Source organism: Formica exsecta, unplaced genomic scaffold (assembly GCF_003651465.1).
Source record: "Formica exsecta isolate Colony F162 unplaced genomic scaffold, ASM365146v1 scaffold28, whole genome shotgun sequence".
In the NCBI taxonomy this organism is placed as follows: Eukaryota; Metazoa; Arthropoda; class Insecta; order Hymenoptera; family Formicidae; genus Formica; species Formica exsecta.
This window is the reverse complement of record NW_021850063.1, coordinates 255777-277972: the sequence shown is the minus strand read 5'-3', so window position 1 is coordinate 277972 and position 22196 is coordinate 255777. Positions and strand designations below refer to the sequence as shown.

Here is a 22196-nt window from a genome sequence, read left to right as displayed (position 1 = left end):
AGAGCGTCTCCAAGTCCAGGAGTATCGTGAAGACGATCTCGGCCCAATAATAACGATCGTAGTACGTGTTCCTCGGTTTTTCGTCATGCTTAAAGCTCATCGTTGCGGTAGTGATACCATTTGCTAGGATTGCGCACATTACTACCATACGAAAGTACGGCGATCTGAGAATAGCGTGACAGGCAGGAGACGCCAGACCTCCGTGCTTATTCTCATCTAATGTCACCAACTTCCAACCATTGTCATCTCCAGTCAATATCTGCAATAATATAATAAGTAAAGGTGTACGTAAAACATTTCAATCAATATCATATCATTATTTGCTTTCAATTAATTTCAAATAACAATGTTTATATACAATATTTTATTAATACTCCAAAGTAAATTAAAAAACAAAGAGAATAATTCTTTTTCCTTTCAAAAATCTCGAGAAAAATTAGTACAAGTGACCTGCGATGCTGAACTATTACTAATGTGGCCTCTGACGCCCCACATTTGTTGAAATTGCACTCGGATTTCGTTGAAGGTCTCGGTGATGACGGCAATGAAAACATTCTTCACCAACCAAGCCAGAAAGAATATCATCGTACTGAAGTAAAGAACCGCACGCCATGCCGGTAAACTGTCGATTGCACGATACATGATAAAGACCCATCCTTCTTGAGAAGCTGCTTGGTATACGGTAAAGATGCTGGTGGCTAAAAGTTTCAAATCAAAGTCTTATATATCTCGCAACGCAATTGTATTTAATTTTTTGCACGATACATGATAAAGACCCATCCTTCTTGAGAAGCTGCTTGGTATACGGTAAAGATGCTGGTGGCTAAAAGTTTCAAATCAAAGTCTTATATATCTCGCAACGCAATTGTAAAAATTTTAATTTTTCAATTCCTTGTTGAGAATATTGAATATTCATATTTCAAACACGACATTATAAAAAGATATATATTTCGATAATATCATATTATATTTATAGTAAAGTGAAATTATATTTTGAGGCCAGAAATTAGTTACCCTTGCAATATTTTTACGAGGATATTATACGTAAGTAACATGGATTATCATGGAAAACCAATTCACACATGGACTTTAACGAGGGCATAGTATTAACATTAACTACTACCAAACTCGTCAAATCCATTGAAGCCTATGATATACTTGGACAATTCCAGCTTCATGCAGATCATTCCTTCGGGGCATTGATATCCAGACTCCGGGTCGGTGGAGCAAAATGTATCGGGAATAGCTAAACTATTGATCGTGATGTAATGCGGTTCGGTTGTGTTCAATACGCAATGGTTTTTCAGCTCGCCGAAGAATTGCACCCCCAGAAGACCGTATAAGGACATGAAGAACAGGAAGAAAAGTGTCACGTTGTAGATCTGCTGACTCGAGCGTCTGTATAAATATAAAAATTGAAAAATTAACAATTGAAGAAATTGAATTAAATCAAATAAGTTTGCGAAATATCTCGCTTTTAAGCCGCACGAGTTTTTCAGCTATCAGTTTAGATGTTTAATTCTCTTACTTGAAAATTTGATTGATTCTGGCTTTGGGCATCGAAAATTTGAGGAAGACTCGGAGAAAACGTATCATGATCAGCGGCCGTGGTGCTCGCATAATCGAAGCATAACTAAACTTTACGAGGAAACCCAGCATTTCAAACATTTGCAGAATCACAGATAGCCAGAGAAAGATCACCATACTAGCGTCGAATTGGCACCAATGGTCTTTCAAATAGGACTTATCCCTCTGTGCAATACCATTAGCAATTTTATTCTATCCACGTAAAAAATACAGTGATATAATTGCATAGAAAAATTTTTCACTCTTCGTTTTAATTATATTTAAAAGTAGTTGCAGTTTTCAAAAATTTGAAAAATTAATATACTTAGATACTACTTAAATTCTTCCTCGATGAAGAGAACAACTTTACCTTTAGTATTCCTCGTATGTGCATCTTGGCGATCATTTCAGCGGTGAATAGAAACGTGACTATCAGATCGCAAATGAAGGTGACGTATTGGAGGGACGGTACTTTCTCAAAGGTTTTCGGCGTGTTCAAGCAAACGGAGGCCAACGAAACTAGGGCGCAAAATCGCATCAATCTCCTCACCCATAGCTAAAATTGTGTAAAGTGGTTTTCAGAAAAATTTTGGAAAAAGGGAACTCTTTAGCAATTTTCTCTCTCTTCCCGTTGATCCACACTTCCGTTCTCACCTTGTTGACCCATTCTATGTCAGCGCTCTCATTGAGGGACTCCTCCGGACCATAATCAGCCAGGACGGGTTCCCCCTTGAGGCTCTGCTTCCGCCCCAGCATCATAATAGGAATTATGTTCGCAATGGTGAGGCCTGTGAAAAATATATTCAAGTTTTTATACCAAACTTAGAGACGCACCATTATTACAGAAAGAATTTCTAGAAATTAAATTTTATCAATTGGATAATTATTGCATGCTACTATGTTCTCGTCATTTATTCGACGACATTACACCAATCGTTCGAGAAAATATGTGTATTATTCGATTATATACACATTCAATTAAGAGAGCATAAATTAAAATTTATATAATAATTTATTAACATACTTGAAATAAAAAAATAACAGTTTAAAAGAGCATAAAATATATGTTATTATACATATAAAGGATACATTATAGGTTTCTTAGATTATCTATAACTTTAAAAAATAGTATAAAATAGTAATTTACACGTTTGAAAGAATTAATCGAAGAAAAATTCAAGAAATAAGAATAATTCAAGAATAATCGAAGAAAAATGCAATCTTTTTACAAACAACCCTTTATTATATCTGCGCGAAGACCTATGTGTTATTTATATATATATTATCAAGGGATTCACACCTTTTTTTTAACTGTTTGCGGAAAACGACGGATGCTGCCTTTACGGCAATTTCTATAGACTACATCTTCGGTATAAAGCAACAGTAAAGCTCAACGTATAATAAACATCTCAGAGGTAATAACAAGCTGTCGCGATGTCGCGACGAACATGCCTCGACCGCGTCATCAGCAGTCCAGCACGGCCGAAAGTCTGTGCGAACGAGCATGAGCAGTATGCGCTCCCTGCCTCTTGAGAAAATCAATATTTCACTAAACGAGTTTCCAGAAATCAAAAAATTGCTAAGCAATTGTACGTATTTAAAGTAGTTCTATCAAAAATATTCTTCTGTAATTAAATTGTTTTTTCGTCAGGAACTTGATGGATGTATCATCAATATTTTGACAGCAAAATGTTAATCTTCTGATGCACACAATTCGATGTATCAACTTTTAACATACCTGAAAGTTATATACAGCTAATGTAATGCTCAATGACAATTGAATTGTTATAATAAATATATATTGATCGTTAATCAGAAAATTAAATAAATACGAAAGGATAAAGATGGGAAAGCATTTCTTTTTTTATTCGTATAGGATATGAGTTAATAAAGAATGTGGTTTCATATCTTTACTTAAAAATTTATTAGTAAAAAGTTATATAATCACTTATTCATTTATATTGCTTTTTTATGTACCATTATTATTATACTTTTGTATATCACATGGTATTATGTTTCTCTTTTTTTCTTCCATTTATTGCCAGTTAATGTAATTAGTTTTATTATTTATCAGAGTATACGAATCAGATCTCTGGCGAAGATTATTTTACACATTCTTGTCCGTGGCAGCCATCAATTTCGAAAACTCAGAATCCGGTCGAGAGAGAAGAGTGGCCGGTGCATCGAATTCAACGACCCTGCCGTCGCTCATGATGAGAATGCGATTACACGCGATGACCGTTTGCAATCGATGTGCGATCGTAAGCACGGTGCAATCCGCGAATTCGTTCTGCAAAGTATTTTGCACTGTCGCTTCGGTTTCCGGATCGACGGCGGCTGTTGCCTCGTCTAGAATCAGCACCTAAAAAGCAATTTCAGTTTCATTTATTATTTATTTTTACTTTAGCACTTTGAAGAGATTCCGGAAATGAATTTCAAAGCGTTCCAGATATTACAATTATATATTCGATAAAAATATTTACCTTTGCACTATGTAATAAAGCTCTTGATAAACAAAGAAGCTGTCTTTCGCCAACACTCAAATTATTTCCGCCAAATCCAACGGAAGCATCGAGGTTTCCCGGCATAAGAGATACCCGATCTTTCATCTGCGTCTTCTCAAGAGCACTCCAAATGTCGCAGTCTGTATGTTGTTGGAAAGGATCTAAATTGGATCTTCAAAACAAGATCGATTAAAAAGAAAAGCATCCCAGATAATCAATAAAAAAATTGGCGATTATTACCTTATAGTTCCACTGAATAAAATTGGATCCTGAGGGATGATAGATAATTTATTTCGTAACACATCTAATTCCAATTTCGAGATATCAATACCATCAATCTTAATGATACCCTCGCAAATCTCCACTAAGCGGAATAAAGCTATGACTAAGGAACTCTTGCCGGATCCCGTGCGACCCACGATACCTGAGATAATTCATGGTCAATCTCTTGTATGAGAAAATATAATATGCATTGCCGAAATATTATATATTTGTCTGTTACCTATTTTCTCTCCAGCCTTTATGGTAAAAGACAAGTCGATTAGCACGAGCGGTAGCTCCTCTCTGTATCTCAACTGGACAGCTTTAAATTCTATTTTGCCACGAGAGGGCCAATCGTCGGCTGGTTTAAGAGCGACCGTCTTACTTGCACCTTCCTTCTGCAAAGTCTAAATAAAATAATAAAATTAAGATAAAAAGTTATCAACATATTACTGAGAAAGAAAAATAATTACATATTTGCAGACACAATTATTAAGTGAATAGAAATAAATTATTTATACGTACTTTGAGATAATAACTGATCCTTTCTACACTTATAAAACGCACTTCGGTCTCGGACATCAGTCTGACCGTATATTGAAAGATACCGGTCATTTGTGTGGCATATGCCATTGCCAGACCTGCAAAGGCTGGCGATATCTCATTTTTAAACGAGATGACGAGTAACGCAGTTATGCAGGATGAGGCAATCACTAAACTGTCCAGTCTTACTGCGGACCATCTCATCGCGGCTTGGCACAGATGCTGGCACAGATTATTCGTGTTGAATAACTCCTCGAATCTGTCAATTAAAAACAATTCTCACCATATCATCTTTTTATTATTTTATTATTATACTGAATAATTACCTGTACAAAAAGTTTTTCTCCTTCTGAAACGCGTGAATTGTGCTCAAACCTTGAATCGTTGTTGTAACAAAACTTAAAACGGGAGATCGCGAGATGTTCTCCATTCTCTTCAAATCCCTCATGCATACTCTGCAGAGATATACAGGATAAAATTCCAATTATCATTATTAATCTTTCATACGTATGTAAGTTATGCGATAACGTAGTATATTTACCTGAACAATTTACTAACAAAGAAGAATAATGCGCCAAATAGAAATAACGCTATCGAAAACCAAGGTAATACGCCGCAAATAAAAAAAATTGCGAAATTACAGGAAAAAATATTTTGCACCATGTTTTCAATCGATATAGGTAAATAATTATCAACTGTAAAGTAGGAACGCAATTAATCAAATCAGAAATGAGAAATCACGATACAGTTAGGATATCACTGATCACTTACTTTCGTCTATATCTCGACTGAAAATGTTTTGTATCCTGCCGCTTGGAGTGGTCTCAAAGAACATTAACGGAGAACCAATAATTTTGTGCAGAAACCTGTTGTGCAATGTAGTCGAGGCTTTTATTGTGGTAAATGTAATGGCTAAGCCACGAATGAAACTTGTCAATAGAATGCTGGCAATGCATGCGCCATAAATATTACGATAAAACGAGAAGTCAGAATTGGCGTTTATATCCTCTATATATACAGTATCATTACTTCCTGGCACAGTTACGTTCTGAAAATTGAATAAAATTGATCTACTGTCGCAACGATATATAATATTGATATAGAAAAATATAAATATACAGGGTGTCCCCAATTTAAATGTCAAAACTTTAGGAGCGTGTAGGGGACCGATAAACTAAGACAAAAAGTCCTTTAGAGATTTGCTCGTTTTTGCTTCGTTTTGAAGAAAATCGCAAAAAATGAAACAAATAATTTTCACCAAAAAACTTAAAACATTCGTAAAATTAACATTATTATCAAGAAGTATTATAAAATAAAAATTGTAGAACATGAAATTAAGAAAAGAGAGTGAGTTAAAATCCTCCTGAGGTAAAATTAGAGGATTGTAGATAAATACGCGACAACGCGAAATTTTGTTTCTAATCTAATTTTACCTCAGGAAGACTTTAACTCACTCTCTTTTCTTAATTCCATGTTCTACAATTTTTAACTCCTAAAGTTTTGACATTTAAATTGGGGACACCCTGTATATAAGGAATATTTATTATTTAAATATTTAAAATATTTCTTAGTCAAAGAGATGCAGATATTTTAAAATGTGTAAATCTTAAATGTCGGATATAATATATGTTACTCACGCCTCCGCCAGCATTAATCCATACAGCGAGCCACCAAGTACTGAATGCTGAGCTACCTACGTTCAAGAAGAACGTAAAAAATACAAGAACCGCGATCAAATAACCACCCGTGGCTTCTATGTACGTATGATAAGTGTGCGACTTAACAGCTCCGGTTTCGGTTTTTTCCGCCACTGTTAAAGTTGTTCCTAAATTTAAACGGAGAACAGTATTAGGGAAATTATTTATAAATCAGAAGTTTATATTATAAAACTATTCGCGCGCACCTTTGTATGACTTTTCCCGATCATTTTCTTTATGTCCAGACTCTGTCTTTTCCGATTCTGAGCCGCCGATACCGATAATGTTTTTCTGCGTCACTCCCGCAAACTTTCCACTATATAACGAAATAGACTTATTAAATTACTTTACTTGAAGGTCTATTATGCTGTCTAATAATTCATAGAAAATAATAAACGTACGATGACAAATTATCTTCCGCGGCAACTGTGCCGCTCTTCACCATCGATGCATACTCTTTATCGAGTCGCATGAGATCTTCGTGGGTTCCATGTTCTACGATCTTGCCGGCGTTCATCATGTAAATCTCGTCGCAACGCTTCAAAAACTACAATGAACAAAAAACTTGGAACGTTTCGAAATTTTGACAAATGTTAATTTTCTTTAAATTTATTCACTTTGTAGGAAACGATAAAAAAATATGAAAAAATGCTTCTCATAACTCATTAATAAATGTCTTTGATTTAATTAAATATCCACCTGAATGTTATGCGTCACAAAAAGGACAGATTTATTCCTAAGAGCCTCGATGATCAATTTCTCGAATATGTACAAGCCGATGTACGCATCAACCGCGCTCAAGGGATCATCGAGGAAATAAATGTCCCTGAAATGACAAATATTCGTCGCAAGGCATTCGTCAAACTTATCAATACAATATAATCGATGTGTATTTTTCGGAAATAACAAACCGATCTTGCGCACCGATTGGCGTAATACGCTCGCGCGAGCGCGACTCTCTGCTTTTGTCCCCCGGACAGGTTGACACCCCTCTCACCGATCTCGGTGTCATCTCCGCCGGGCAACATGTTCAGATCTTCCTTTAGATTGCAGATCGTGATCGTGTGATAGTAACGCTTGGCATCGAACTCCTCGCCAAACAAGATGTTCTCCTTGAAAGTGCCGTTTACGATCCACGCCTGTTGGCTAACATAGGCGCAAGTGCCCTCCCGCAGAATATGTCCTTTTGTCATTCTCAACTGTCCTAGAGCCGCCAGCAGCAGACTGGACTTACCACTGCCTACGTGGCCGCAGATACCGACCAGTTTTCCCTTGGGCGCTCCAAAATGTATGTCACCGAGAACCTCGACGTACTTGGCTTCCTGCGGTTGATTCAGATTTTCCAGTTCCGTCGAATTATTCGTGATTAATGATGACATGTTGTTCCTAAATCAATCAAAATGTAAAAGATTATCGCAGTCCTTAGTGTAGAGATTATTATGATTATTATAACGGATATTTACTTTTTCTTACTATCGATTGACGCGTCCGTTTGAAGCTTCATGCTATCGCAAACGAAAGTACCGTTGGCGATTGCAACTGCTTGCGATCTCACTATCGGTTTCGACGCCTGGCAACTGCCCTCGTCTATCAGCAGCACGCTCTGTGCAAAGATCGTTTCGTTAGTCAAGTTCTATTCTGATAATCTGTCGAAATCCTATTCGACAGATTATTGAAAAAAATGTAAAACGATCGTAAAAGCAATATTAAAAAGCGAAAGATATTGATACGTTAAAATTTAACTTGATAGAGAAATAGAATAGAGGTACAGCATACATTCAAAGAGTATGGAATGTATAGATTAATTTCTAAAGTCAGATATAAATTATATACAGTGTATACATATTATACAGTGATGTGCTTGCTTTTTAAACTCTTTCGTAACTGTACATTATCTGCATAATTACAAATACAATCTGCATAATTACAAAAGCAAAGCAAAACTACCTCATAACATAAATGTTGGATATTGTAAGGTAAGCATGCGTTAGCAAAACAAAAGCCAATTAGATTACAAATGATGAAAACGTTAATTATTCTCAAATATTATGATGAAGACTTATGTATACTACTGTTATCAATTGTGCATTTCTACTAGATATAGATGTAAGGAGATAAAAACCTTTATTCTGCCAAAAGTTATCTTTACCGCAGCGATATTAACTAAGGCCACTTGCAAAAACATGAAAGAAGTACGAATTTGAGCATTGAGCACCGATACAAAGGGAAATACCTGAAAAGTAATGTAGTGTAGAATTAAAAACGACTATGTTAGTACGATTGTACTATGCATAAGCATAGGAACGTTTTAACATCCCATGCACCCCCAACTCAATATTATTGATAGCTGATCATTCGAGTATTCAGCGTGGAACTCAAAAGAATGGCAGCTATTCAAGTGTAACAGGGTACTTTACAAGGCATGCAGTGTTCGCCCATCGCGTTTACTCTCATTTTATGAGCTCTCGAAAGCGTTTGCTTTTTCTACACATTAAAACAACATTTACCTCGTGTATCTATTATTATAGAAACAATACTCATAGTGTGTTTCTTTGCTGGCCAATATTTTCGTAAAGATTTAATTCTATGAAAATTTTGTCGCAGCGATCAGATACATTTATATATATATTATACAAGCAGCATCGATGAATCCCAGAGTGCGTACACTGCTCCCAATACAAAGACGCCTTTCAAGTTTATTGATATTTTTGCAACAACGATGGCGACTCGCAAAATATACTACAGTATGCTTATTTTATTCAATTATAATATACTTTTAATTATAATGTAGAATTATTATTTATTTTCAAATAGCCATCTTGTATTTTGTACTAATGTATTCATCCTTAAATATATTACTTATTACAGTGTTCCACTATAGAAAATCTCGTTGCTAATGATGTAAAAGATATTCGTTTATTACGAATTGCTCCACAAGAAGGATGTAAAATTGCCTTACCGATGGTAAATCTTGGAGAATATCTCGGTTAAAGAAACTGCATCCGTATTGTAAAATTTGTTCCCGCTATTTATTAAATGAAATGTATATAGCTAAGTATACTACAATCATTAATATAAATGATATGGAAAAGTCATAAGTATACCCAAACCCAGCTATAGCGTCTCAGTGCCCCACCTGTGTCCTATCTTTTCCTTGTGTTTCTGCAGAGCGCGCTCCGCAACATCTTTGTTAACAAATTGAACGTAAGCCTCCCCAGTACTGCGGCCCGTGTAGTCTGTCGGTAGTGAAATCCCGTTCGGCAATATCTCCAACCCTGACCCACACATAATCAAACATCGACATTGTAGCTTATAGGTACCCATTAAGGAAAAAGAGAAGTTATGGTCAGGTTTATTAAAACCCTTATAAAAAAAAAAAAAAAGAAAAAAAAGCGACATTGTTAAAACTCTCAAATCGCGTTAAATACGCGCATATTTTTCTCTTATTTTTTACTTTCTTTTTTTTTCTCTTCGTGTTTCTCCTTGTATAGACAAAATGATAAATTTCTCGCGTCCGAAAAACCAGAGTTAAGAATTAAGCTCGATCACCGAGTCGCGTGCACAAAAATATTTTTGTTCCGTTTGTACAAATCATAATAAAATAATCCATAGCACAACTCAGCTCTTAGCAGAATCTTAAATCTTAACTGAGGCATCGATACCGGAACACAGAGACGTCGCTCTAGATGGAGTTTAATGTATGTTATATGCATTATCTTGTGAGATCCATTAATTTTAATAGACAATTTTATGATAAAGTTGTGATATTGTTAGGTGAAGCAATTTTTATAGCTTGCAGAGATACATAGATGCAAAATAATAATTTCGTGTCAAAACCATCGAAAGTATTCTGTCGCTGCGTTCCCGAGATAATCCTCAAATTTCGTATCTATATATTTTCGTATATATGAAAAGAGCGACTACAAAAACAGAAAGAAAGCTACATACTTGTAAAAGAGAATGGATGTCTGTCTCAAAAATTAATAAAAATATCGATGATATTCATTAATCAATTGATAAGCATTGACACTGGATACTTTATTTTTTGCCAAATACCTGAGAAGAATTGTGCAATTTCTTCTTTCGAACAACCAAATGGCAGGCCACGTAATCTCACGCAACCATCATCCATTGCATTTTCCAAGTTAAGGCCGCTCCTCTTCACGACCCATTCCATCTCTCCGCGTTTTGCTTTAAAAACTGAAACAGCAATAATAATGGAATTATTATAAAGTTTGCGAATGAAAAAATAAGATATTTAGATATTCATGTTAAAATTAAACTATATAAAAAAAGATAAATTATTTGCGAAAAAGTTCTTCAGTTGTAAATATATATATTGAAAGAATTTATATATAAAAAATTAACCTTCAATATAACGATGGCCCATATGGTCCCTGTCTCTTTTGCAAGCCTTCTCAATATCTTCCGGAGTATCCATTTCTACATAAGCCTCGCCACTGGGACGTCCCTCACGAGACATAGTCATATGAACACCATTCTTGCCATTAGAAATGGAACAGTCGCCAAAAAACTTCATGATTTCATCCACAGTAGTGGACCATGGCAATCCACGCATTTTAACAACATATCCTTCATCCTCGTGATCCCCACTGCCACTCGACATGATTCTAATGCAATTTTATTCTAAACAGTACCTGTAAAAATGCAAATGTAAAGTATCAACTTAATATATTATCTATTTTGTGATTATTTTATCTAGTATAACAACATAATAGAATGAAGATAACGAAGAAAACTACAACAGCACAAAGATAAGATAACTCGAGCATACAAGATACTAATTTTGTAATGATCAGGTTTTCAAAATATCTTGATCAGGTTTCCAAAATATTTAATATCCTACGTTTATATACGTCGACATTTTGGAAACGATGTTCTTATGTTACAAGAAACATACACCAATTGCGAATGTAACAAAAGAGAGAAACATCGAAATATCGACGAAGAAAAAATTTCCGCACGCACTTCTCTTGGCTTGATCTGTAAATACTTGTAAACATTGACGGAGAAGCAAAATAATAAAAAAATGAAAATAGATCGGCAATTTTGGGTCGCAGATAGAACGTCCGATAAACCACATGCCTCCACATGTTCACGTTCAATTACTCCAAAGCGAAATCGTCAAATCGTTGCGATTTTCATTGAGAAAATTATGAATTTTGTGTTACAATGGACTAGAAAATCAGTGAAAAGAGCGTTTCTCGCAAACACTATAGGAAACATTCGCAGTCATGGAACGCGGTATTGGCATTCGGGATACGCGATATCAAGTTAATTTATCGTAATCGCAGAGACTCTGGTGATATTGCTTTGTATTTTCGCTCTCAAATTCAATCTTATTTGTTACAACAAACGAAATGTACCTGGGATATCTGCAATCAGCGTCAAAATTAGCTCCTAAACACTCCGAAAACGTGCAAGCCGCAAGATCAGGCAAAATGGTGCGCAAACAGAGGAGTTCAAGCGCGACTCGATTAAAATCGTAACAAAATGGTAGACGCTCTAATGTAGACGCAGTATGTACGATTGAACACAACCGCTTATATCGTTCAGTGCCTAGGGTAACCAGAACGCTCGACCAATCAGAGATTCTTTGCTGGCCAATATTTTCGTAAAGATTTAATTCTATGAAAATTTTGTCGCAGCGATCAGATACATTTATATATATATTACAATATAATTTTGGTGAAAATTAAGTGATAACAATTTATGGAAAACTATATATGTCAAGCACGAGTACCGATTTCCTAATAATAGATACAAATCCATTAAGCTGTACATGAAATCAATCGAAAAACACTGGAGACCTTGAATCTTCTAAGAGCTATGACGGCGTTGATATAATATCGCGTGGTATCCTTAAGTGATGTAAGTGCCAGTCTAAGCAAATTTCCGAATAATGTGGTCATTGGGAAAGCCTGGAATGTATGATCCATTAAGTGCAACATTGGTTGTACAATCCAGGGAAAGACACTATCTAATTAAAAGATTGCAAACATCTATAAAAATTGGTGAAAAACACCAGTCAATTTTCTTCGAAAAATTTACCGTCTCATTAGATTTTCTTACCTATTGGACGTAATTCGATTTTTCCTGACACACATGAAATTAGAGTATTGATAAAAACAATATAAAACGTTGAAAAATGTTATCAAAATTATATCGACAGATTGTACTTTATACCTGTGCGGCCGTTAATCCACTGCCGGAGGCAACGTGTGCTAAAAATGTAATGATCGCGGATATCACGGGTACAGCGGGTGTTAGAGAGATGCTTAGGCTTTGAAAATATGCAGTCTTGTGAAGCCAACGTTCTTCCTTCTTGCGTATATCTCACTAGTAATAGTGTCAGCTTGAATTCGTATGAAAAACGTCTTGGTCTTAAGAGCTCGAGAGTGGATTTATTAGGATCTGTTCAATATTTAAAAGGAGTAGGGAAAAAGGGAATTAAACGATATAAATCGGATAAAAAGCTCTTAAACCGCACTGATGAAAATTGCACACTGCCAGATAACAGTAGCGATATGGACTTATTAGAAACAGGAAGCAATATATCTGAAAAACCAGCGATTATAAACACTACAGAAAAACCATCGGCAGAAAATCATTCAGAATCTAACAAATTCCCTGGTAGAGAAACTATTGAAAGAATTCGGAAAGGTTGGAATGTTGAAGAAGCAAATACAATCACTGTAGGTGATCTCTTTTTAATGGTGCGTACACATACACAATATTTTATATTTATTATTAAAAATTAAATAATAAAATTTTTAATTTAATTTTACATTTATATATTATTCTTAAAAATATGTCTTCCAATTTTCTAAATTTAACAGTTTGGTCGTGAATCAAAAGTTACTCTGGAATATTGGTGGGATTGGCTACCTAATGAACAATATGCTACTGATTCATCTAGTATCATGCGTGACGATAGTTTATGTTCAGTTTTACAAAAGTTATTGTCACTGGCAAAACATAATTATGGTACAAACAAAGTAAGATATATCAAATATTTTATTAGTCTTATGATGTACAAAATATAAAGCGTTACTTTCATGGAATATTAAGGCATCAATTTTTAATTATTAAGAAATACTTTTTAGGTATATGATAACACAACAGGAAGTAATGAAACAGTGATCTCATCTCGAGTACCGTCTATTAAGGAATCTACATTTAGAAGACCGCTTATCCCGCAAACATATAATAAAATTGGCACAGCTGACGCATTTAAAACGCAACTTGATGTAACTTATTATATTAAATGCAATAGTGTAATTGCATGTAAAAATTATATGTGTACGCGCGTGCCCATATGAATTATCCTATATAAAATGTTTCTGATTAGAATCTTACATAGCAAAAGAAAGTAATTGATTTTAAATACATACTTATACATGTTACAGAAATTTAAAACACGTTTTTGTAAACGAGGTAGAACAGTGAGACAAAAGAGTCTCGTTATACAAAGGGTACTACCCATTGTATCCGCGCCAAATATGCCGTCGGAAAGTTTAACAACTGATGCAAGTAAGATCGGTGGATCTTCTTTATGTCAAACTCAAACTGATAAAATAGTAGCGGTAAACGCGAGCGAAGTTCAGGATAAAAGCTTTTTAGATGCTCTAGAAACAAACGCAGATGCGAAGAATTCCAATTCAATTATTACTAGCGCTACTCAAATTCTTAAGGAGGGCGAACATCAATGGTTAAATAGTGAGGTAATTAATAAATCACACAATATATAAACATAATACATTTTTTGTACGAATAATTAATGCCATTGAAACAATTGAATCGCAGGTTGCAGATTTTTCATTGAGCAGCTTTTTAGGACAACTTGAATCACCTATGAAAGGCTCGCAGAGAAGTCAAGCAGGTGAACAGATCATGGAGGACACTCGGCCTTCCTCTGATGTAAATATAAATATGTATAAAATTATATCAAGTTAATTAATTAAATATATTTTATCTTATTCTATATCTTCTATTATAATTTGCTGTTTTATAATAATATTTTAGGTTGTATCACATATTTATATATTTTTTTTTAATTAAACAATATTTATATGGAAAATTAGAATGTAGAAGTGTATTATTCTCACCGAGAAGTTTCTGGCTAAAGTATTTCTCCCAAGAATACATCTTAATCAATTTTATACATTCCAAGATCTCGCTCATAAGTCGCACTCGAGCATCCGTAATGTTTACTGATTTTGAGCGAAAATAACCAGTCGCGCGGGAAATAAAGTACTACAAATTATTAATGATGTCACGTTTGCCTGATTATTAATGACATCACGTTTGTGTGTAAATGCACACAAAATGCGTATACGACAAGTCGTTTACCTGACACGGGTAGAACGAAAGGAAAACTACTATTCCTATCAGAGCGATGGGATTGAACAGCCACAATATATAAAATATACTGCAACTTAGGACTATTGGTCCGCTGATAATCATTGGTCCATAAATAATCACGTCAAAGAGCCTTTGACTGTCATTACAAAATAAATTGATTACCTAAAAATAAATCGCGAATGTACCGCGTACAGATGCTTCTTTAGTATCGTAAGTTTTGCAAAACAAGTTTAATATCTCACTTCTCCTGTACTTCTATTGCCAAGGCTGTTTAATCTGATAATCTTCTTGTACAACAAAGCCACGCAAGCTGACTTTAGTCGTAATCCAGTTTTGTAGTTCATATTCCATGTCCAGGTAAAAAAGAAAGCGCGCAGAGAATCACATAGCATTAGTAGCAGAACCCATTTAAAACCATCCCAGAAACCTTCGTCCGAAGATTCTACATGCTCCAGTATCTTTCTCATTAATATTGTCTACGTAAGAGAAGATCCTGCATTATAATGCAAGTGATATAATTTAATAGTGATTTGTGTCATTGATAAAAATAATCTTACAGGACTTATAAATCCAAACATAAGAGAACAGCTCAATAAAAAGCACGATATGCAAATTCTTGTGCGAGCAAATCTCCATGCAACCATGAAAAAAGAGGCTGCATTGGGACCATTTTTACTTAACTCCTGTTGCCAGAGTATATCAAATCTGAAGGGATAAATCTTTATATATTGTAACAATATCAAGAAGACACAATATCATAGTTTACCTGAGCGCATTGTACTCGCAGGTATCATATAAGGAAATATCTGGCAAGTCCTTAATCGTAAGTCCTTTCTTGTAAGCTTTCCAAAAATATGGTGTCATCCACGTTATATAGACGTATGAAAATAATCCAGCATTATCAGCTGGCCAATTCTCTTTTTTCCTATAAAATGTATTTTTATAACTGAGATATAATTATAAATAATGATATAAATAATGATAAAAATGTATTGTTATAACTCTGAGATATAATTTCATTATATTTTCCATTAATATATAATGTGTATACATTTTTTAATATTATTAACATATATTTTAAATGCTAATATGAAAAGATATTATTTTAATTTTAAGATTAAAGAATTTACTGTAATACATACTGATTTTGATATCGCACTGGTATTAAATTACTCAAAGCGTGGTTATACTTTTTCATCCCAGATCTTGGGATATATTCCCTAACTTGTCTGGCTGTACTACTGCTCGCTTTTGGTAGTAGAGATTGCTGCTGTTGCCTGTCAGGCTCCGAAGATCTATGATAGAGAATCAAAATATAATAGAGAATATAATAGAGAATCAAAAATAAGAATTAAAGAAAATTTTTCTCCTTATAGCATTACTTCAGATGATTAAATGCAAATATTTTTCATCAATTCTTTTTCTCTCGAGGAAAGCAAAAGATTTTTTACATAACTCATGTTATATATACAGATGATTCCATACCTTTCGTTATAATTGTGCTGTGTATTACTTTCAGTCTGCTTGTCTTTGCCATTGTTGCCTTCTGTCGTTTCAGTCATCTTTGCACAGGATTGTATCTTTGTTCTAAACAAAAATATAATAAATGATACTCAAGGAATCTGAAAATTGCATTTCACGCCATAATAAACCGAGGAGCTAAGAGATAAGGACCTATAATCGTCACGAGGAAGCGTATCGTGATAAAACAGAATCACACATAAAGATAGTGCTACATGTATGTACAACCGGTGCTACAATCTTCCCATTTCTGGAAATGTTAAAACGCGAAAATTTTTCATATACATCATATATGCGATATAATCGAAGATAATATATTCCAATCTACATACATTCGATATTTCGGCATAAAATACGTCAAAAATAAAAATTGCCCGATATGGTTTCGTCTATTATGCCGCTGTTACTCACCTCGCTGCTAGCCAGCGAATATATAACTCTCGTGACGAGAAGTAATCGCCGAGAGTGGATCGGCGTGATATCGATAAGAGCGGCACTTAAATCACTTAATCTCCCGACATCATTAATAAGGTGCGTATATTTTTTGAATTCTCGTCCCCGCGCGCGACCGGCAGAGAATACAACACACACACATATTACGGTACGTTCGGAAACATCACCCGTGAGCACACGAGCATACACACGATGCACACGTCATTCTATTTTTGTCCAACTTTTAGTAAATAACAAAGATAGAACGACGCTCGTGTCGTTCGAATCAAACATACACAAACATAGGACACTGTCCTGATTGGTCAATCAAATGCTTCGAAGCATTTCTAGCGTCTTTCCGACCGCAGCCATGATTATATATATATATATATATACATTTATATATAAATATATAAATTTTTTCTCACTTTTATAAATTTTACTTTTTCTAAAAAAACAATTATATTTCTAATTATTTTTCTTATTATTTTTCCTTCACATATGCTGGTTCTGACGCATGTGCAGAAACTGTTACCTCAATCAGTGGTCATATACTTGTGATTGGTGGCTAGTTCCGAGCCGAGAAATTCCCCAACATTGTTGACTTTCACTACCTAAAAGCAGAATATATTCGTCTATGTATTTTATATGTCTATGCTTTTTCGAAGAAAAGACAAAAAGAGAATATAAATAAATATTGAAAATTAGAAATCTAGATGTATATTTGCTGAATAGAGAATACAACACACACACATATTACGGTACGTTCGGAAACATCACCCGTGAGCACACGAGCATACACACGATGCACACGTCATTCTATTTTTGTCCAACTTTTAGTAAATAACAAAGATAGAACGACGCTCGTGTCGTTCGAATCAAACATACACAAACATAGGACACCTGTTAAACAGAGCAGCCTATGGCAGCGTGTAACAAGGACGGTGTTCAAGCTGACATCATCCTCTACAGCTGAAATTCCAATCTCGATAACATAAATCTTATAAAATAAGTCTTAAATATAATTTTTTCTTTTTTTTTATCCGCAATTGAACATGTATTTTTACCTTACTTGCAGTATCGAAAACAAAATTCAGCAGCCAAAAATTGCAGTTTCTTCGATTCAATCTGTAGTTATAAAGGTGGATTGAGGTTGAGGTCAATGCGCTCGTAAACATCAAGAATTCTAAGCACAGAACAATCTTTTATTCAGGCTGCCGTTCGCTTCCGAACAAGCATGGGCGGACATAGTCAAGGATATGAACTTCGTTCTCCGACAGATAATTCTTGGTCCTTCCTCGCTCCGGGAACTTTTGTTTAAGAGTACGATGAACTATGCGTGCATCGTTTACTCAATGAAGCGTCATTAGGCATTATAAAGAATCTATAAACGATACTTATGTATAGATGCGTCGGTCCGACTGTATATAGGGTGTCCGTTAAAAGATCGTTAGACGATTAGGCTGCTGAGTTATTTACACAAATCATAAGATATAACGATTATATAAAGTTGAAAATCTAAAGTGAATCTTCTTGAATAAATAAAGTCTAAATATATAATTATACTTGTAGAGATTAATTTTACAATGGGCAGTTTTACAATTGCAAGATTCACAAGTAAATATTTTTTATTAGATGATTCCTGAAAAATATAATCTAGAAAAAAAATTTAATTTTAAAAATAAGAATATTACACATAGGAGACCAAGAGAATGTAACAACACACATATAAATAAGTTAGAATCTTTAGTCAAAGGCAGATAATGTGGTATGCGATTATTACACATATGATTTCAAGGCACAATATGATCTGAAATCACGAGAGCTAACAGTTTTCTCAGATTCAACATGTAAGTGTTGATTTTTCCAAAACTTTGAGCATCCAACATAACATAAAATATGTCTAACTCATTTACATTTGTGTTGTTTTATTCTAAGGAATTTTAATTAATTTTACCCATTTTCTCTATTGTTTTTCATTTTTTTTATATTCAAATATCTCAAGAGAATACAAACCGAAGCTAGACTTATACTTTAAGAGATGTACACATTGATAGCTGATATCTCCTTGTGCACTTAATAACAAAACTATAATAATTCTTACTCAAAAATTACAATACCTCATATAATACATTATCGCATTATGACAAAAGATGAGTGTGTGAGTGTTCTGACTTTGTATCCTGCACAATATATAAGATAATAAAGTTGCCGAAGTGTGATTGCAAACTATTAGTTCTGTATATTACAATCGTACATTTTTTGCAACTCGTCGCTTCGTCTCGACGCATACAAATATCACGTCTAAGCTTGCATCAAAATTATTATAATGTAAAGCATACATATGAGAAATTATCTAATCATTTAACATTAAATTAGAATAGATATTGCATGGAAAAGAAATATTTTTTTCACGCATTTAATCTAATATTGCTAAACTAAAAACAACTCTTTTGCAATTCTTTAATGAACGTTTTATGTATTTCAACGACGTACGATTTTAACATTACGTCCGGTTCAAATGAATATACATGTAACTGGAAATGAAAACAACTATTGTGATAAAAAAATATTTCCACATTTCCATTTCTACATTCACTTGGTAATTAAATCACATGTTTTATGTTAAATTTATATAATAATCTATTATCTATATATATAAAGAATAAGCAAGTACTTACACATTATCGATTTGGCTTACAGTCATTATCTAATGTATAATTGTGAATTGAGGACTATAGGGAAAAAGGAAAAAATTAATCGCGTATCGTGTATACGCAATCAATCGCGTATTGCATCAGTGTGATTTAAATGTGTCATTTCACCAATGATCACTTTGATTCTTTAAATGTTCATAATCGTCGTTTGTTTAGCGTTAAAAACGCATCGCCCAGTCTCAAAAACTATTGTAATTGTTACCGCCCAATTGCGAGTTGAAGCCTCTGTTGTTTGGTGAATATCCTGGCCTGAAGTTGTTACCTAAACCTGTGTACAAACGATACGATATATACATATATGTATACATCAAGATATTAAAGATATTCCTTGTTTCTTCAAGGTTCGGGAATCTTAAGAACAGATAAGTGAAGATTGTGAAGTAATAATTGACTGTGATTAATCTAATCTTCTAGATCTATCAAATATCACAAAATGATTTAAGAATTGCGTAATAAAAATATCATCTCTGTATTTAACAGTAACAATATAGTACATCATTTATAAAACAGATTAAAGAGAGAAGTAAGACTTCTGTTTCAAACATTTTTGATAGTAATTAGGAATCTTACCTCCGCAGAAATTGCCAATGCCACTTAGTGACATGCCACTTGATCCGCCGGTTGAGTTCAGGAACAATTCAATGTATCTATGCGACATATGGCTTTTATCCTACAATAAAACATGGAGAAATTAAAATAAGATTCGCTTTATATATACGAACTATGCCAACGGGTTTTCCACGATATTTTTTGGAAATCGTTTTATTTAAACGGATTCAAAATGAAACTTTAGGGAAAAAAAAAAAAAAAGACAACTATACGAACCTTGCACATTGCTTTTACGGCTTCTTCGTGAGTCGCGAATTCCACATCAGCTTCTCCCGATGGACGACCGCCATTCTCAAGAATAATGCGGACGTTCACCGGTTCGATTGGTCTGAAGAACTGTAAAATAATATTCAGAATATATTATTATGTTGAGGCAAAGAAAGCCTCTTTTAAGTACAGAGCTTTATATCGTTATTATTTATTACAGAGGGAGGAAGCTTACATCAGCTATGTCTTGTTCTGTCGCCTTGAATGGCAGTCCTCGCATATGAATACTGTGAACACCGGAATTACCGCCCCAAGAATCATTATTGCCTCTGTAATTATTGCCCTTCATGTCCATACCGCCGCGCATCCCCATATTGCCGCCGCGAGATCCGTAATTGTTTCCACTTCCCCATGGGCCGCTATCAAAGTCTAAAATAAAATTGTAAAATCCATAGCAAAAAAATGGATAAAGTATATTGTAGGATCTAAAAAGTAGATATTATATATAGAAATATAAATACATACGTAATGAATTTGTACGTGTATTGTATAATAATTCTCTATTACGGTTTTCTCCTGCGCGATAGTCTCCATACTTCGATAGATGATGTAAGGAATCACCTCTATTTCTGGATCCTCTGCCATTGTTGCTGAAGCGATTCATCCCGCCGAAGCGATCACCGCGAGTGTACGGCGCGGGCCTTTGATTGAAGCCGCCCATAGGACCGCCGCGCATTTTCGGCCCGATACTCGCGCGTACCTCGGACAAGCTGCTTCGGAAGATCTCGATATATCTGTTAATGATCGAAGCAATGTTAGAGATGTTCGTAGAGCGGATAAATTGTATCATCATCGTCATTATTGCTACTCTCACCATACATTGTTATCAAATCATAAACTCAACGAGATATTAACGATATTTATAGATTCGAGAGATTGCGAATGGTGAGAGAGACAAGAAAAACAAAACAGTAACTAACACGGAGATTCTAGAGGAATCATTTCTCTGCAGTAGTGAGAAATTAATTATTTACGGTTTAATGTTTATAAAAAAGATATTTTAGGTTGTATCACATATGCAATGCCTTATGGGAGAAAATAGTGTAGACTATATGGCAAAATTTGCAAATCTGGCTTCACAGATAGCTTCTGATGAAAATAAGAAATAGATAGTTTAAGAATATTTTCTACAAAAATAAATATTCCGTTCTTGTTTTCAGTATGATTCTAGTACTAAAATAAAGGTGGGTATTTATTTATGTATGTATTTAATTTTTGTATAGATATGGGATATATAATACTATTAGGATGATCACGATTTTTAAACCGAACTACACTACATAGCATATTAGTATGTTGTAAATACCTAAATATTTGTACATCTCTACAATATTGTAAATACGTAAGAGAATAGATAAGTGATCGCTATTCTGCTGCTGTTATATCACATCAGTTCCTTTTTCTAAGAAGAAACCGCCGATCTTGGCGATAAGAATTGTCAATAGAAATCGCAATACGAGAGTGAGCTATTCCAGGTACCTATTATATGTCAATCCGTGTATATTAATAATTACTTCTTGATTTCGATTATAACAATGTGTAAATATAACAACTATGATAATATGACGAATATAATATAAAACGAAATGACTATACACATGAGTGATAAATATGTAAATTCAAACATATACTAAGTACCATTCAGAAAATTTTTATATGATCTTTTATCTAAATTCTAAATCAAAATATGAAAT

At 34.3% G+C, this 22196-nt stretch overlaps 5 protein-coding genes across 6 annotated transcripts in view; 2 read left to right on the top strand and 3 right to left on the bottom strand.

Annotated features, from left to right (window-relative positions):
* The window catches only part of LOC115237156 (sodium leak channel non-selective protein), a 26693-nt gene extending 9811 nt beyond the window's left edge, over positions 1-16882 (bottom strand). The window contains exons 1-31 of the mRNA XM_029810042.1: positions 16810-16882; positions 16442-16543; positions 16099-16251; positions 15723-15881; positions 15514-15661; positions 15199-15432; positions 14945-15118; positions 14701-14848; positions 12779-12927; positions 12403-12513; positions 8694-8804; positions 8035-8174; positions 7496-7957; positions 7271-7397; positions 6973-7118; positions 6778-6887; positions 6512-6699; positions 5646-5922; positions 5416-5569; positions 5201-5329; positions 4857-5133; positions 4573-4738; positions 4311-4494; positions 4050-4242; positions 3769-3928; positions 2221-2354; positions 1937-2122; positions 1529-1752; positions 1124-1398; positions 451-698; positions 18-259 (exon numbers count right to left, since the gene is read on the bottom strand). Coding sequence (XP_029665902.1) covers positions 18-259; positions 451-698; positions 1124-1398; positions 1529-1752; positions 1937-2122; positions 2221-2354; positions 3769-3928; positions 4050-4242; positions 4311-4494; positions 4573-4738; positions 4857-5133; positions 5201-5329; positions 5416-5569; positions 5646-5922; positions 6512-6699; positions 6778-6887; positions 6973-7118; positions 7271-7397; positions 7496-7957; positions 8035-8174; positions 8694-8804; positions 12403-12513; positions 12779-12927; positions 14701-14848; positions 14945-15118; positions 15199-15432; positions 15514-15661; positions 15723-15881; positions 16099-16251; positions 16442-16543; positions 16810-16826 — 5528 coding nt within the window. The 5' untranslated portion in view covers positions 16827-16882. The remainder of the gene's footprint in view (positions 1-17; positions 260-450; positions 699-1123; positions 1399-1528; positions 1753-1936; positions 2123-2220; positions 2355-3768; positions 3929-4049; positions 4243-4310; positions 4495-4572; positions 4739-4856; positions 5134-5200; positions 5330-5415; positions 5570-5645; positions 5923-6511; positions 6700-6777; positions 6888-6972; positions 7119-7270; positions 7398-7495; positions 7958-8034; positions 8175-8693; positions 8805-12402; positions 12514-12778; positions 12928-14700; positions 14849-14944; positions 15119-15198; positions 15433-15513; positions 15662-15722; positions 15882-16098; positions 16252-16441; positions 16544-16809) is intronic.
* The window catches only part of LOC115237149 (DNA replication licensing factor Mcm3), a 35020-nt gene extending 14914 nt beyond the window's left edge, over positions 1-20106 (top strand). Inside the window, exon 12 of the mRNA XM_029810029.1 lies at positions 17988-20106. The gene's annotated coding sequence lies outside the window, so the exon portion shown is untranslated. The remainder of the gene's footprint in view (positions 1-17987) is intronic.
* On the top strand, positions 9209-22090 carry LOC115237151. Its single transcript, XM_029810034.1, has 8 exons — positions 9209-9315; positions 9440-9553; positions 12928-13308; positions 13432-13590; positions 13699-13842; positions 14002-14316; positions 14399-14512; positions 21507-22090. The coding sequence occupies exons 1-8, from the start codon at positions 9217-9219 to the stop codon at positions 21609-21611; spliced, it is 1431 nt and encodes a 476-aa protein (XP_029665894.1). The 5' UTR covers positions 9209-9216; the 3' UTR covers positions 21612-22090.
* Positions 9567-12108, bottom strand: LOC115237154 (heterogeneous nuclear ribonucleoprotein H2-like). The gene is made up of 4 exons (XM_029810037.1): positions 11959-12108; positions 10940-11229; positions 10628-10771; positions 9567-9846 (listed from the first exon to the last, which is right to left on the bottom strand). Exons 2-4 carry the CDS (start codon positions 11196-11198, stop codon positions 9686-9688), a joined length of 564 nt encoding a protein of 187 aa, XP_029665897.1. The 5' UTR covers positions 11199-11229; positions 11959-12108; the 3' UTR covers positions 9567-9685.
* On the bottom strand, positions 18879-21393 carry LOC115237152 (heterogeneous nuclear ribonucleoprotein H3-like). 2 transcript variants are annotated; one of them, XM_029810036.1, is made up of 5 exons: positions 21064-21393; positions 20678-20871; positions 20452-20571; positions 20197-20296; positions 18879-19894 (listed from the first exon to the last, which is right to left on the bottom strand). In XM_029810036.1, exons 1-5 carry the CDS (start codon positions 21317-21319, stop codon positions 19806-19808), a joined length of 759 nt encoding a protein of 252 aa, XP_029665896.1. In that variant the 5' UTR covers positions 21320-21393; the 3' UTR covers positions 18879-19805. The 2 variants fall into 2 exon arrangements, with proteins under 2 accessions (XP_029665896.1, XP_029665895.1); XM_029810035.1 differs by having other exon boundaries at positions 20968-21390.
* Positions 22091-22196: the final 106 nt, after the last annotated feature.

Excerpts from the sequence above, each read along its gene's own strand:
- LOC115237151 (XM_029810034.1), top strand. The coding sequence starts at position 9,217 with ATGAATCCCAGAGTGCGTACACTGCTCCCAATACAAAGACGCCTTTCA. Across the intron at positions 9,316-9,439 it reads GACTCGCAAAATATACTACA|TGTTCCACTATAGAAAATCT; the intron begins GTATGCTTATTT and ends TACTTATTACAG. Across the intron at positions 13,309-13,431 it reads TAGGTGATCTCTTTTTAATG|TTTGGTCGTGAATCAAAAGT; the intron begins GTGCGTACACAT and ends TAAATTTAACAG.
- LOC115237154 (XM_029810037.1), bottom strand. The coding sequence starts at position 11,198 with ATGTCGAGTGGCAGTGGGGATCACGAGGATGAAGGATATGTTGTTAAA. Across the intron at positions 10,772-10,939 it reads GGGCCATCGTTATATTGAAG|TTTTTAAAGCAAAACGCGGA; the intron begins GTTAATTTTTTA and ends TTGCTGTTTCAG. Across the intron at positions 9,847-10,627 it reads AATTGCACAATTCTTCTCAG|GGTTGGAGATATTGCCGAAC; the intron begins GTATTTGGCAAA and ends TGTGTGGGTCAG.
- LOC115237152 (XM_029810035.1), bottom strand. The coding sequence starts at position 21,319 with ATGGTGAGAGTAGCAATAATGACGATGATGATACAATTTATCCGCTCT. Across the intron at positions 20,872-20,967 it reads TACACGTACAAATTCATTAC|ACTTTGATAGCGGCCCATGG; the intron begins GTATGTATTTAT and ends ATTTTATTTTAG. Across the intron at positions 20,572-20,677 it reads CAGAACAAGACATAGCTGAT|TTCTTCAGACCAATCGAACC; the intron begins GTAAGCTTCCTC and ends ATTATTTTACAG.